We start from the raw sequence: 14,660 nt of genomic DNA, 5'->3' as shown, positions 1-14,660 counted from the left end.
ACAGCGACAATCACCCACAAACAAACAATGTGAAACCACCTACCTTAATATGGTTCTCAATCAGAGGAGATGAAAACCACCTGCCTCTAATTGAGAACCATATCAGGTACCCATTTACCAACATAGAAACACATAACATAGAAATGCCCACCCACACTCACGCCCTGACCGACTAACACATACAAAACAACAGAAAACAGGTCAGGAACGTGACAATCTCGGTCGGCGCCGGAAGTAGAAAAGTTTTTTGGCCCATATCGCGGCAGTGTGGAAATGATCTCAAATGAGTGCAGGAAATGCAGAAATTTATGGAAATGCAGGAAATTATTTTAGGTTGAAGTTGAATTGAACAGTATAAAACAATCAGAAAGGAGAAAGACCCCTTGAAATAATTTAGAATGTATGTGTTGCCACCCTAGGATCACTCACTACTCATAAAGCAAATGTAGAACTTTTATTAATCAAAAATATAAAATACCGTCAAATACCGTCATACCGTCAAAGATTTGAAAAATACCATGATATGATATTTTGGCCATATCGCCCAGCCCTAAAACAACATCAGATCTTCAACGTAATATCCACTATAAGAACCGTACCCAATTCGCCACGTTGAAATGACGTGTTGTGCCCAGTGGGAGGCTAGTAGTCTGGTTTACACAGGGATATTAGATGGTCTAGACCAGGTGTACTCAAGTACTATTTGAGAAGGTCCGATCACACAAATTTCCTGGGTGGCAAACGTCCGGATGGATAATGTAATTTATCAGCGTAGTAACAAACCCCCACCTTACAACCCATGCGACCCCATGTATTCACATCCCTTGCAGGCGGATAAAAAATGTTGCAGTTTTAAAGCAAATTTCCTGCAATTCTACACATTTTGCATGGGGCAGAGATTTATTTTGCTGTTTTAAAGCTAATCTCCTGCAATTTTACACATTATTCCAAAAATATCTACAGTGCATTCGGAAAGTATTCAGACCCCTTGACTTTTTCCCCATTTTGTTACGTTACAGCCTTATTCTAAAATGTATTACATTGTTTGTTTTCCTCACCAATCTACACACAATACCCCATAATGACAAAGCAAAAACAGGTTTTAGAATTTTTTGCAAATGTCTTAAAAATAAAAAACTGAAATATCACATTTACATAAGTATTCAGACCCTTTACTCAGTACTTTGTTGAAGCACCTTTGGCAGCGATTACAACCTCAAGTCTTCTTGGTTATGATACTGCAAGCTTGGCACACCTGTATTTGGGGAGTTTCTCACATTTTTCTTTGCCGATCCTCTCAAGCTCTCTCAGGTTGTATGGGCAGCGTTGCTGCACAGCTATTTTCAGGTCTCTCCAGAGATGTTTGATCAGGATCAAGTCCGGGCTCTGCCTGGGCCACTTAAGCACATTCAGAGACTTGTCCTGAAGCCACTCCTGCGTTTATCCTGGCTGTGTGCTTAGGGTCTTTGTCCTGTTGGTAGGTGAACTTTCACCCCAATCTGAGGTCCTGAGCGCTCTGGAGCAGGTTTCACCAAGGTTCTCTCTGTACTTCGCTCTGTTCATCTTTGGGCGGCAGGTAGCCTAGTTGTTAGAGCGTTGGACCAGCAGTAACAGAAAGGTTGCTGGATTGAATCCCCGTGCTGACAAGGTAAAAATCTGTCGTTCTGGCCCTGAACAAAGCAGTTAACCCACTGTTCCCCGGTAGGCCATCATTGTAAATAAGAATTTGTTCTTAACTGACTTGCCTAGTTAAATAAAGGTAAAATAATAATAATATTTCCCTTGATCCTGACTAGTCTCCCAGTCCCTGCTGCTGAAAAATATACCCACAGCATGATGCTGCCACCACCATTCTTCACGAAGCTTTCCTCCAGACGTGACGCTTGGCATTCAGGCCAAAGAGTTCAATCTTGGTTTCATCAGACCAGAGAATCTTGTTTCTCATGGTCTGAGAGTCTTTTAGGTGCTTTTTGGCAAACTCCATGCAGGCTGTCATGTGCATTTTACTGAGGAGTGGCTTCCATCTGGCCACTCTACCATAAAGGTCTGATTGGTGGAGTGCTGCAGAGATGGTTGTCCTTCTGGAAGGTTGTCCAATCTCCACAGAGAAACTCTGGAGCTCTGTCAAAGTGACCATCGGGTTCTTGGTCACCTCCCTGACCAAGGCCCTTCTCCCCTGATTGCTCAGTTTGGCCAGGGCCAGCTCTAGGAAGAGTCTTGGTGGTTCCAAACTTCTTCCATTTAAGAATGATGGAGGCCACTGTGTTCTTGGGGAGCTTCAATGCTGCAGACATTTCTGGTACTGTTCCCCAAATCCGTGCCTTGACACAATTCTGTCTCGGAGCTCTACCGACAATTCCTTTGACCTCATGGCTTGGTTTTTGCTCTGACATGCACTGTCAACTATGGGACATTATATAGACTGGTTTATGCCTTTCCAAATCATGTGAAATCAATTGAAATTACCACAAGTGGACTCCAATCAAGTTGTAGAAACATCTCAAGGATGATCAATGGAAACAGGATGCACCTGAGCTCAATTTTCGAGTTTCAAAGCAAAGGGTCTGAATAAGGTATTTATGTTTTTTATTTATAAGAAATTTGAAGAAATTTTTTAAACCTGTTTTCACTTTGTCATTATAGGGTATTGTGTGTAAATTGATGGGGGAAAACATTTATTTAATCCATTTTAGAATAAGGCTGGAAAAAGTCAAGGGGTCTGAATACTTTCCAAATGCATTGTATATAGTTTTTTCAATCTTTTTTTTTTTTTGGGGGGGGGGGGGGGGGGGGGGGGCGGACCCTGGTCCGTATTGACCCCGTTCTGGGTCCGGATCCGGCCCGCCAGTTGAGTAAGGGGGGTCTAGACTCTGATGTTGTAGCATCTCTGAGGCAACACACCCACGGTGTAGTGTTTGGTACACAGATAGGCATAGAGAGGTGGACATACAGAGAGTTACTAAGACATAGAGAGAGTTACTAGGACATAGATAGAGTTACTAGTAAATAGATAGAGTTACTAGTAAATAGATAGAGTTACTAGGACGTAGATAGTGTTACTAGGACGTAGATAGTGTTACTAGGACATAGATAGAGTTACTAGGACGGAGATAGAGTTACTAGGACATAGATAGAGTTACTAGGATATAGATAGAGTTACTAGGACGTAGAGAGAGTTACTAGGATGTAGATAAAGTTACTAGGATATAGATAGAGTTACTAGGATATAGATAGAGTTACTAGGACGTAGATAGAGTTACTAGGACATAGATAGAGTTACTAGGACATAGATAGAGTTACTAGTAAATAGATAGAGTTACTAGGACGTAGATAGAGTTACTAGGACGTAGATAGAGTTACTAGGACATAGATAGAGTTACTAGGACATAGATAGAGTTACTAGGACGTAGATAGAGTTACTAGTAAATAGATAGAGTTACTAGGACGTAGATAGAGTTACTAGGACGTAGATAGAGTTACTAGGACATAGATAGAGTTACTAGGACATAGATAGAGTTACTAGGACGTAGATAGTGTTACTAGGATATAGATAGAGTTACTAGGACATAGATAGAGTTACTAGGACATAGATAGAGTTACTAGGACATAGATAGAGTTACTAGGACATAGATAGAGTTACTAGGACATAGATAGAGTTACTAGGACGTAGATAGTGTTACTAGGATATAGATAGAGTTACTAGGACATAGATAGTGTTACTAGGACATAGATAGAGTTACTAGGACATAGATAGAGTTACTAGTAAATAGATAGAGTTACTAGGACGTAGATAGAGTTACTAGGACGTAGATAGAGTTACTAGGACATAGATAGAGTTACTAGGACATAGATAGAGTTACTAGGACGTAGATAGAGTTACTAGGACATAGATAGAGTTACTAGGACATAGATAGAGTTACTAGGACATAGATAGAGTTACTAGGACGTAGATAGAGTTACTAGGACATAGATAGAGTTACTAGGACATAGATAGAGTTACTAGGACATAGATAGAGTTACTAGGACATATATAGAGTTACTAGGACGTAGATAGAGTTACTAGGACATAGATAGAGTTACTAGGACGTAGATAGAGTTACTAGGACATAGATAGAGTTACTAGGACATAGATAGAGTTACTAGGACATAGATAGAGTTACTAGGACATAGATAGAGTTACTAGGACGTAGATAGAGTTACTAGTAAATAGATAGAGTTACTAGGACGTAGATAGAGTTACTAGGACGTAGATAGAGTTACTAGGACATAGATAGAGTTACTAGGACATAGATAGAGTTACTAGGACGTAGATAGTGTTACTAGGATATAGATAGAGTTACTAGGACATAGATAGAGTTACTAGGACATAGATAGAGTTACTAGGACATAGATAGAGTTACTAGTAAATAGATAGAGTTACTAGGACGTAGATAGAGTTACTAGGACGTAGATAGAGTTACTAGGACATAGATAGAGTTACTAGGACATAGATAGAGTTACTAGGACGTAGATAGTGTTACTAGGATATAGATAGAGTTACTAGGACATAGATAGAGTTACTAGGACATAGATAGAGCTACTAGGACATAGATAGAGTTACTAGGACATAGATAGAGTTACTAGGACGTAGATAGTGTTACTAGGATATAGATAGAGTTACTAGGACATAGATAGTGTTACTAGGACATAGATAGAGTTACTAGGACATAGATAGAGTTACTAGGACATAGATAGAGTTACTAGGACGTAGATAGTGTTACTAGGATATAGATAGAGTTACTAGGACATAGATAGAGTTACTAGGACATAGATAGAGTTACTAGGACGTAGATAGAGTTACTAGGACATAGATAGAGTTACTAGGACATAGATAGAGTTACTAGGACATAGATAGAGTTACTAGGACATATATAGAGTTACTAGGACATAGATAGAGTTACTAGGACGTAGAGAGAGTTACTAGGATGTATTTTTGTATTTGTATTTATTATGGATCCCCATTAGCTGCTGCCAAAGCAGCAGCTACTCTTCCTGGGGTCCAGCAAAAGTAAGGCAGTTTTTACCATTTTAAAACATTACAATACATTCACAGATTTCACAACACACTGTGTGCCCTCAGGCCCCTACTCCACCACTACCACATATCTACAGTACTAAATCCATGTGTATGTATAGTGCGTACGTTATCATATGTGTGTGTGTGTGTGTGTGTATGCATGTGTCTGTGCCAATGTTTGTGTTGCTTCACAGTCCCTCGTGTTCCATAAGGTGTTTTTTTAATCTGTTTTTGAAATCTAATTGTACTGCTTGCGTGCGTCAGTTACTTGATGTGGAATAGAGTTCCATGTAGTCATAGTTCTACGTAGTACTGTGTGCCTCGCATAGTCTGTTCTGGACTTGGAGACTGTGAAGAGACCTCTTGTGACATGTCTTGTGGGGTATGTATTGTGTCCGAGCTGTGTGCCAGTAGTTTAGACAGACAGCTCGGTGCATTCAACATGTCAATACTTCTCATAAATAAAAGTAGTGATGAAGTCAATCTCCCATCCACTTTCAGCCAGGAGAGATTGACATGCATATTATTAATATTAGCTCTCTGTGTACATTTAAGGGCCAGCCGTGCAGCCCTGTTCTGAGCCAATTGCAATTTTTCTAAGTCACTGTTTGTGGCACCTGACCACATGACTGAACAGTTGTCAAGGTGCGACAAAACTAGGCCCTGTAGGACCTGCCTTGTTGATAGTGTTGTTAAGAAGGCAGAGCATCGCTTTATTATAGACAGACTACTTCCCATCTTAGCTACTACTGCATCAATATGTTTTGACCATGACAGTTTACAATCTAGTGTTACTCCAAGCAGTTTAGTCTTCTCAACTTGCTAAATTTTCACATACTTTATTACAAGACTTAGTTGAGGTTTAGGGTTTAGTGAGTGTTTTGTTCCAAATACAATGCTTTTAGTTTTAGAAATATTTAGGGATAACTTATTCCTTGCCACCCACTCTGAAACTAACTGCAGCTCTTTGTTAAGTGTTGCAGTCATTTCAGTCGCTGTAGTAGACTTCATGGACCTTGTTTCTTAGGCTACATATGTTAAAATGGGCTATTTTTAGCACTTTTCTGGGTTGCTTGATTGTTTTTAATGCTTTACTGGGAAGCTTATCGGAGGTAGACTTACTCATGTTATTTACATTGGAGCTGATAGTGCAGGGTGAGCTGCATAAAGTAGTCTTCCTACTATTGCACACCGCCTCAGTGCTAACAGTGTAACTCTGGTTTATAGGCTCATGATTACTGCTTACAATAGCTGTAGGATAAACAGATGTATTTGGTGCAATTAGGGGTACATAAATTAAATTACTTACATTGTGTTTCCCAATGCCCCTGAGATCATGTACATTTGATGCAGCATTATGACGACTCATTGTCACAATGGTAGGGATTAACTGAGCTGGTCTTGGATCATTTACCAGTCATTGTTTCAACGCATCCTTGAAATGCATGGACAGAGTCCAGGAGCCAAGATGATTTTGATGGACTCCGTCATTCCTGTAGAGTATCTTCTGTTTCCAGAAGGTGTCAAAGTTATCAATAAAAGTGACTCCAGCAGAGCTACAGTAGTATTTTTTAAATATATTTTTTATATATAGTTTTACCCCCTTTTTCTCCCCAATTTTCGTGGTATACAAATGTTAGTAATTACTATCTTGTCTCATCGCTACAACTCCCGTACGGGGTCGGGAAAGATGAAGTTCGAAAGCCATGCGTCCTCCGAAACACAACCCAACCAAGCCGCACTGCTTCTTAACACAGCGCGCATCCAACCCGGAAGCCAGCCGCACCAATGTGTCGGAGGAAACACCGTGCACCTGGCAACCTTGGTTAGCGCACACTGTGCCCGGCCCGCCACAGGAGTCGCTGGTGTGCGATGGGACAAGGATATCCCTACCGGCCAAACCCCCCCTAAACTGGATGACGCTAGGCCAATTGTGCGTCGCCCCACACAGCGGCAGGATTCTGCTGCAACAGAGCCTGGGCGCGAAACCAGAATCTCTGGTGGCACAGCTAGCGCTGCGATGCAGTGCCCTAGACCACTGCGCCACCCGGGAGGCATAGCTACGGTAGTCTTTTAGCCAGATGTGTAATGCCAGCAGTCTGCTGAATCTTTCACATCCGCGGCCCAACGATGGTACTGGACCTGAAATTATTGGCCGTTTTTTGTAGTATTTTAATGCTAAAATCAGTTCTATAAAATCAATTTTCAAATGTTCCGAGCTTGCCCTCCTGATGTCGTTAGACCCCACATGGACTCCGACAGTGTCAGCTCCCGGCATCTGTGGTAGAACAGTCGGAAGCAGCCTTGCTATGTCCTGTACTCGTGCTCCTGGGTAACACAGGGTTTTTGCCTTGGGGACCGAGATGTTTCTCACCATAGAGCTATCTATGATGACAGCTGGTGATGTTGAATGGGCCAGTCTCTCAGGCAGCCTCACTGTCTGGTGGGGCTGGGAGCTCCGAGGATTTGTACCCAAGGTAGAATGCACCGGAGAGGGAGACAGAGCCGAGGACGAAGGTACCTCTGGATCCGATCTTGATTGGGAAGCCACCACGGACGAAGGCGCCGGAACCTCTGGATCCAGGGAGGCAAAGCTGTTTCTGGTCTGTGTCAGTTCCAGGCTCAACATCTCCACGGAGACCCCCGTTGCCAGAGGACGGCTTCTTCGACTTCCACGGCGAGTGACGTACCTCCATGGCTGGTTGGGTCGAGATCATCTCCGTTCTTCAGGGAAGGGGAGACCCCTTCGGGGATGGAACCCTGCTGAGCACCGGCCAGTCGGCTGTGGAGAGCAAAACTTCCACCAGACTGGGGTGGAAGAAAAAGAAAAAGTAGGTGGCCGTGGGTTCCCCAGTAGCTATGTAGGTTTGCTACTTGCTTGCTAAGAGTAGCTACTTCGCTCCTGTAGTCCTCCGCAAGCAAGCAGTTGCTACATTGAAAGTCAACACAGTCCACATTGTCCCGGAACAAAGCAAAGTAAACACAGCTCCTGCAACGTTGGAAACGTTCAATAGCGGCTTCCATTTGAAACCGCCGAGCCAGCTAAGCTAGCTGGGCTTTCGCATCTCTCCCCCTATACGGACTCTGGCAGGAATCCCGGGACAGATAGCAGCGCTCACAGCAATTTAGCCCAACATAGCGGCAGGATTCAAAATAAAATACAAGTATATAAAAACACTGTCAGCTTTTAAACCGAGGTCTTGAGTTCAGATTTCAGCGTTCGACAAACCTCAAAGAGAGGGTTCTAGGGCATTCAAAAGGTCAGAGTAGAGATCAGCACTGGACACCACCCACTGGGCAAAGACTGGTTGAATCAACGTTGTTTCCATGTCATTTCAACCCAAAAATGTAATGTGACGTCGTTGAATCAATGTGGAAAACTGATTGGATTTGAAAAAAAAATTCAATTTAAGGGAAATCCAATGACGTGGTGACATTTTTTGTTGATTTCACGTTGAATTCATGTTAGTTGACAACTCAACTAAATGTACACTGCTCAAAAAAATAAAGGGAACACTAAAATAACACATCCTAGATCTGAATGAATGAAATATTCTTATTAAATACTTTTTTCTATACATAGTTGAATGTGCTGACAACAAAATCACACAACAATTATCAATGGAAATCAAATTTATCAACCCATGGAGGTCTGGATTTGGAGTCACACTTAAAATTAGTGGAAAACCACACTACAGGCTGATCCAACTTTGATGTAATGTCCTTAAAACAAGTCAAAATGAGGCTCAGTAGTGTGTGTGGCCTCCACGTGCCTGTATGACCTCCCTACAATGCCTGGGCATGCTCCTGATGAGGTGGCGGATGTTCTCCTGAGGGATCTCCTCCCAGACCTGGACTAAAGCACCCGCCAACTCCTGGACAGTCTGTGGTGCAACGTGGCGTTGGTGGATGGAGCGAGACATGAATTCCCAGATGTGCTCAATTGGATTCAGGTCTAGGGAACGGGCGGGCCAGTCCATAGCATCAATGCCTTCCTCTTGCAGGAACTGCTGACACACTCCAGCCACATGAGGTCTAGCATTGTCGTGCATTAGGAGGAACCCAGGGCCAACCGCACCAGCATATGGTCTCACAAGGGGTCTGAGGATCTCATCTCGGTACCTAATGGCAGTCAGGCTACCTCTGGCGAGCACATGGAGGGCTGTGCGGCCCCCCAAAGAAATGCCACCCCACACCATGACTGACCCACCGCCAAACCGGTCATGCTGGAGGATGTTGCAGGCAGCAGAACGTTCTCCACGGCGTCTCCAGACTCTGTCACGTCTGTCACATGTGCTCATGTGCTCAGTGTGAACCTGCTTTCATCTGTGAAGAGCACAGGGCGCCAGTGGCGAATTTGCCAATCTTGGTGTTCTCTGGCAAATGCCAAACGTCCTGCACGGTGTTGGGCTGTAAGCACAACCCCCACCTGTGGACGTCGGGCCCTCATACCACCCTCATGGAGTCTGTTTCTGACCGTTTGAGCAGACACATGCACATTTGTGGCCTGCTGGAGGTCATTTTGCAGGGCTCTGGCAGTGCTCCTCCTGATCCTCCTTGCACAAAGGCGGAGGTAGCGGTCCTGCTGCTGGGTTGTTGCCCTCCTACGGCCTCCTCCACGTCTCCTGATGTACTGGCCTGTCTCCTGGTAGCGCCTCCATGCTCTGGACACTACGCTGACAGACACAGCAAACCTTCTTGCCACAGCTCGCATTGATGTGCCATCCTGGATGAGCTGCACTACCTGAGCCACTTGTGTGGGTTGTAGACTCCGTCTCATGCGTCTCCGTCTAGAGTGAAAGCACCGCCAGCATTCAAAAGTGACCAAAACATCAGCCAGGAAGCATAGGAACTGAGAAGTGGTCTGTGGGCACCACCTGCAGAACCACTCCTTTATTGGGGGTGTCTTGCTAATTGCCTATAATTTCCACCTTTTGTCTATTCCATTTGCACAACAGCATGTGAAATTTATTGTCAATCAGTGTTGCTTCCTAAGTGGACAGTTTGATTTCACAGAAGTGTGATTGACTTGGAGTTACATTGTGTTGTTAAGGGTTCCCTTTATTTTTTTGAGCAGTGTATATCAAAACTAGACGATGAACTGAAGTCTGTGCCCAGTGGGCAGTAGAGAGAGGCCATTATATTACAACCCATTTAAACCAGTGGAGTGGCCTGATAATGATTGGTACTGGTCTAAAACCGACAGCTAACTGGGCATGTACCGATCGGAACTGGTTTAGTGAGTCAGTTAGTGTTTTTTAGGATAGATGAGGATAGATGAACAACGGAATGGAACGTCCCCTAGGAGATGGTTTCCATGACACCCAACCTTCCCTCCTCACCCTCCCAGCCTTACCCCCTTCTCTCTCGCACACACACACACACACACACACACACACACACACACACACACACACACACACACACACACACACACACACACACACACACACACACACACACACACACACACACACACACACACACACACACACACACACACACACACACACACACACCTCTCTGTCTGGGAGCCTGGTAAACAGAGGCAGACTGTAGAGTTGTGATCTGGTATAAAAACACTCAGAAGATACATTTGCCTAAAGGGCCCCTGTAATTGGTGGACTAGTTAAGAAGCATGTGAGCATGTGTGTGTTTTATGTGTGCTTGTGCGAGCGTGTGTGTGCGAGCGTGTGGGCGGATACGTGTGTGTGTGTGCCGTGTTGTCCCAGCAGTCTCAGCAGGACTCCTGCTCCAGACATTTACATTAATAATACACTACATTTTGTACACCGCTTGCTGAAACAATAACTAAATTAAGACAAATACACACACTTAGCTTATCCTCTCATTCACCTATTATTATCTGACCCTGCTGGTCATCAATGAACGTTTGAACATCTTGAAGAACAATCTGGCCTTCATGGCCATGTAGTCTTATAATCTTCACCCGGCACAGCCAGAAGAGGACTGGCCACCCCTCAGAGCCTGGTTCCTCCTTAGGTTTCTTCCTAGGTTCCTGCCTTTCTAGGGAGTTTTCCTAGCCACAGTACTTCTACATCTGCATTGCTTGTTGTTTGGGGTTTTAGGCTGGGTTTCTGTATAAGCACTTTGTGACATCTGCTGATGTAAAAAGGGCTTCAAAAATACATTTGATTGATCTACTTATTAATATTCAAAAAATAAGAGCCTAAAGCAATACAAGTCAACGGTGACATACCGTTGAATGTGTGTGTGTGTGTAGTGTGTGTGTGTGTGTGTTGTGTGTAAGTAGCATGTCATTGTGCCCCATATTCCCCTCCCATTCCCATCCCTGGGAGCATTCCGATATGGAATTCTTAATCAGATGGCGGTGGGATACGCCGTGTTATCAGGGTGTGCACAGTGTGTCTCTTTGTGTGTGTGTGCGTATCCGTGAGTGTGTTTGTCTGTGTGTGTGTGTGTGTGGCGTGCATGAGGAGGGGTGTTAATTAAGTGGCGTGTGTTGTTGCCGTAGGGATGGCTAGTAGTTAACTACATAGACCTCGTTACTCCCCTTGGTTACTGTGCTCTCAGCCAATTAACAGCTAGCTAACTAACCCTGCGCTAACTGCGCTACGGCTAACAGGGGAGGAAGACAAGCAGACTTGCCCCCCAGACACAGCCCCGCCAGGCACAGAGACAACAGACAGACATCCCAGGAGAGGAAGATTAGAAAGAAGAGGAAAAAACAGGGAATAACCGAGCACAGACCTTCTTAGCTCCAGTCAGAGCAGCCTTCTGCAGTTTACGGTAACAGTATTTGGCATAACCGCTGATCGCCACTCCTGGAGAAATAACACACACACAGAGGTTAGTCGTTAGATCATACAGTAACGTGTTGTAATTACCGAAGAGAAGTGAACTCAAAACACTGGTACAGGAAGGAAACAGAGATAATACACACACACACACGCACACGCACACGCACACACACGACTAGTTCCACCATCATCCTGTCTATGGTATCTTATATACCCTCACAGGTAACCACACACACACACACACACACACACACACACACACACACACACACACACACACACACACACACACACACACACACACACACACACACACACACACACACACACACACACACACACACACACACAATAGTTCATTGCTGGAGGGTAACACTGGTCTAATTCTGGAAACACACCATACTGCTCCAGGCCACTGCCCTCCTGACCCTACAAGAACACACGCACACAAACACACATACACTGACACAATGTTCAACCATCAAGTTCCTATTCTCTACATAGTTACATACACACAACAGCAGGATTTCACTGAGGTAACAGTCCTAGCAGTTACCAGTTACCCTACACTAATGTAAAAAGACTGAACTGATGTCCAGGACTCTCCCCTTAGAGAGACTGCAGTGCAGATAGATGTAATATGGGTCAGAGAGGAGAGGTGGAGGGAGAACCTCCTTTCAATCAGACAACAAAATGATCTAGTAAAATGAATTAGTAGACACCCATATGAAAAGTATACTAGTATACTATGCTCTAAATACTGTAGTATTACTATATTTATAGTATACTTTTTACAGAAGTATACTGTAGTATTCACTGTAGTGTTTATGTGGACATCACTGTAGTACACTGTAGTAAAGTTTACTATAGTATAAACACTAATATTACTATAGTAAAAACTATATTATAAACTGGGTGGTTCGAGCCCTGAATGTTGATTAGCTGAAAGCAGTGGTATATTAGACCGTATACCATGGGTGTGACAAAACATTTATTTTTACTACTCTAATTACATTGGTAACCAGTTATAATAGCAATAAGGCAACCTGGGAGTGTGTGATATATGGCCAACATACCACGGCTAAGGGCTGTGTCCAGGCACTCCGCATCGCGTCGTGCGTAAGAACAGCCCTTAGCCGTGATATACAGTGGGGAGAACAAGTATTTGATACACTGACGATTTTGCAGGTTTTCCTACTTACAAAGCATGTAGAGGTCTGTAATTTTTATCATAGGTACACTTCAACTGTGAGAGAAGGAATCTAAAACAAAAATCCAGAAAATCACATTGTATGATTTTTAAGTAATTAATTGGCATTTTATTGCATGACATAAGTATTTGATACATCAGAAAAGCAGAAATTAATATTTGGTACAGAAACCTTAGTTTGCAATTACAGAGATCATACGTTTCCTGTAGTTCTTGACCAGGTTTGCACACACTGCAGCAGGGATTTTGGCCCACTCCTCCATACAGACCTTCTCCAGATCCTTCAGGTTTCGGGGCTGTCGCTGGGCAATACGGACTTTCGGCTCCCTCCAAAGATTTTCTATTGGGTTCAGGTCTGGAGACTGGCTAGGCCACTCCAGGACCTTGAGATGCTTCTTACGGAGCCACTCCTTAGTTGCCCTGGCTGTGTGTTTCGGGTCGTTGTCATGCTGGAAGACCCAGCCACGACCCATCTTCAATGCTCTTACTGAGGGAAGGAGGTTGTTGGTCAAGATCTCGCGATACATGGCCCCATCCATCCTCTCCTCAATACGGTGCAGTCGTCCTGTCCCCTTTGCAGAAAAGCATCCCCAAAGAATGATGTTTCCACCTCCATGCTTCACGGTTGGGATGGTGTTCTTGGGGTTGTACTCATCCTTCTTCTTCCTCCAAACACGGCGAGTGGAGTTTAGACCAAAAAGCTCTATTTTTGTCTCATCAGACCACATGACCTTCTCCCATTCCTCCTCTGGATCATCCAGATGGTCATTGGCAAACTTCAGACGGGCCTGGACATGCGCTGGCTTGAGCAGGGGGACCTTGCGTGCGCTGCAGGATTTTAATCCATGACGGCGTAGTGTGTTACTAATGGTTTTCTTTGAGACTGTGGTCCCAGCTCTCTTCAGGTCATTGACCAGGTCCTGCCGTGTAGTTCTGGGCTGATCCCTCACATTCCTCATGATCATTGATGCCCCACGAGGTGAGATCTTGCATGGAGCCCCAGACCGAGGGTGATTGACCGTCATCTTGAACTTCTTCCATTTTCTAATAATTGTGCCAACAGTTGTTGCCTTCTCACCAAGCTGCTTGCCTATTGTCCTGTAGCCCATCCCAGCCTTGTACAGGTCTACAATTTATCCCTGATGTCCTTACACAGCTCTCTGGTCTTGGCCATTGTGGAGAGGTTGGAGTCTGTTTGATTGAGTGTGTGGACAGGTGTCTTTTATACAGGTAACGAGTTCAAACAGGTGCAGTTAATACAGGTAATGAGTGGAGAACAGGAGGGCTTCTTAAAGAAAAACTAACAGGTCTGTGAGAGCCGGAATTCTTACTGGTTGGTAGGTGATCAAATACTTATGTCATGCAATAAAATGCAAATTAATTACTTAAAAATCATACAATGTGATTTTCTGGATTTTTGTTTTAGATTCCGTCTCTCACAGTTGAAGTGTACCTATGATAAAAATGACAGACCTCTACATGCTTTGTAAGTAGGAAAACCTGCAAAATCGGCAGTGTATCAAATACTTGTTCTCCCCACTGTATAGGCCATATACAACACCCCTTCGTGCCTTATTGCTTAAGTATACACTACCCTTGAAAGGTTTGGGGC

At 44.0% G+C, this 14,660-nt stretch overlaps 1 protein-coding gene across 2 annotated transcripts in view; it reads right to left on the bottom strand.

Annotated features, from left to right (window-relative positions):
- LOC139541416 (rho GTPase-activating protein 39-like) overlaps positions 1-14,660 on the bottom strand; it is a 179,139-nt gene that overhangs the window by 11,520 nt on the left and 152,959 nt on the right. For both annotated transcript variants that reach the window (XM_071346044.1, XM_071346045.1), the window contains one exon: positions 11,789-11,862. In XM_071346044.1, the coding sequence (XP_071202145.1) occupies positions 11,789-11,862 (74 nt within the window). The remainder of the gene's footprint in view (positions 1-11,788; positions 11,863-14,660) is intronic.

The sequence above is a fragment of the Salvelinus alpinus genome, chromosome 16 (genome assembly GCF_045679555.1).
Source record: "Salvelinus alpinus chromosome 16, SLU_Salpinus.1, whole genome shotgun sequence".
In the NCBI taxonomy this organism is placed as follows: domain Eukaryota; kingdom Metazoa; phylum Chordata; class Actinopteri; order Salmoniformes; family Salmonidae; genus Salvelinus; species Salvelinus alpinus.
The sequence above is the reverse complement of the archived record's forward strand: the minus strand, read 5'-3'. Positions and strand labels throughout refer to the sequence as shown.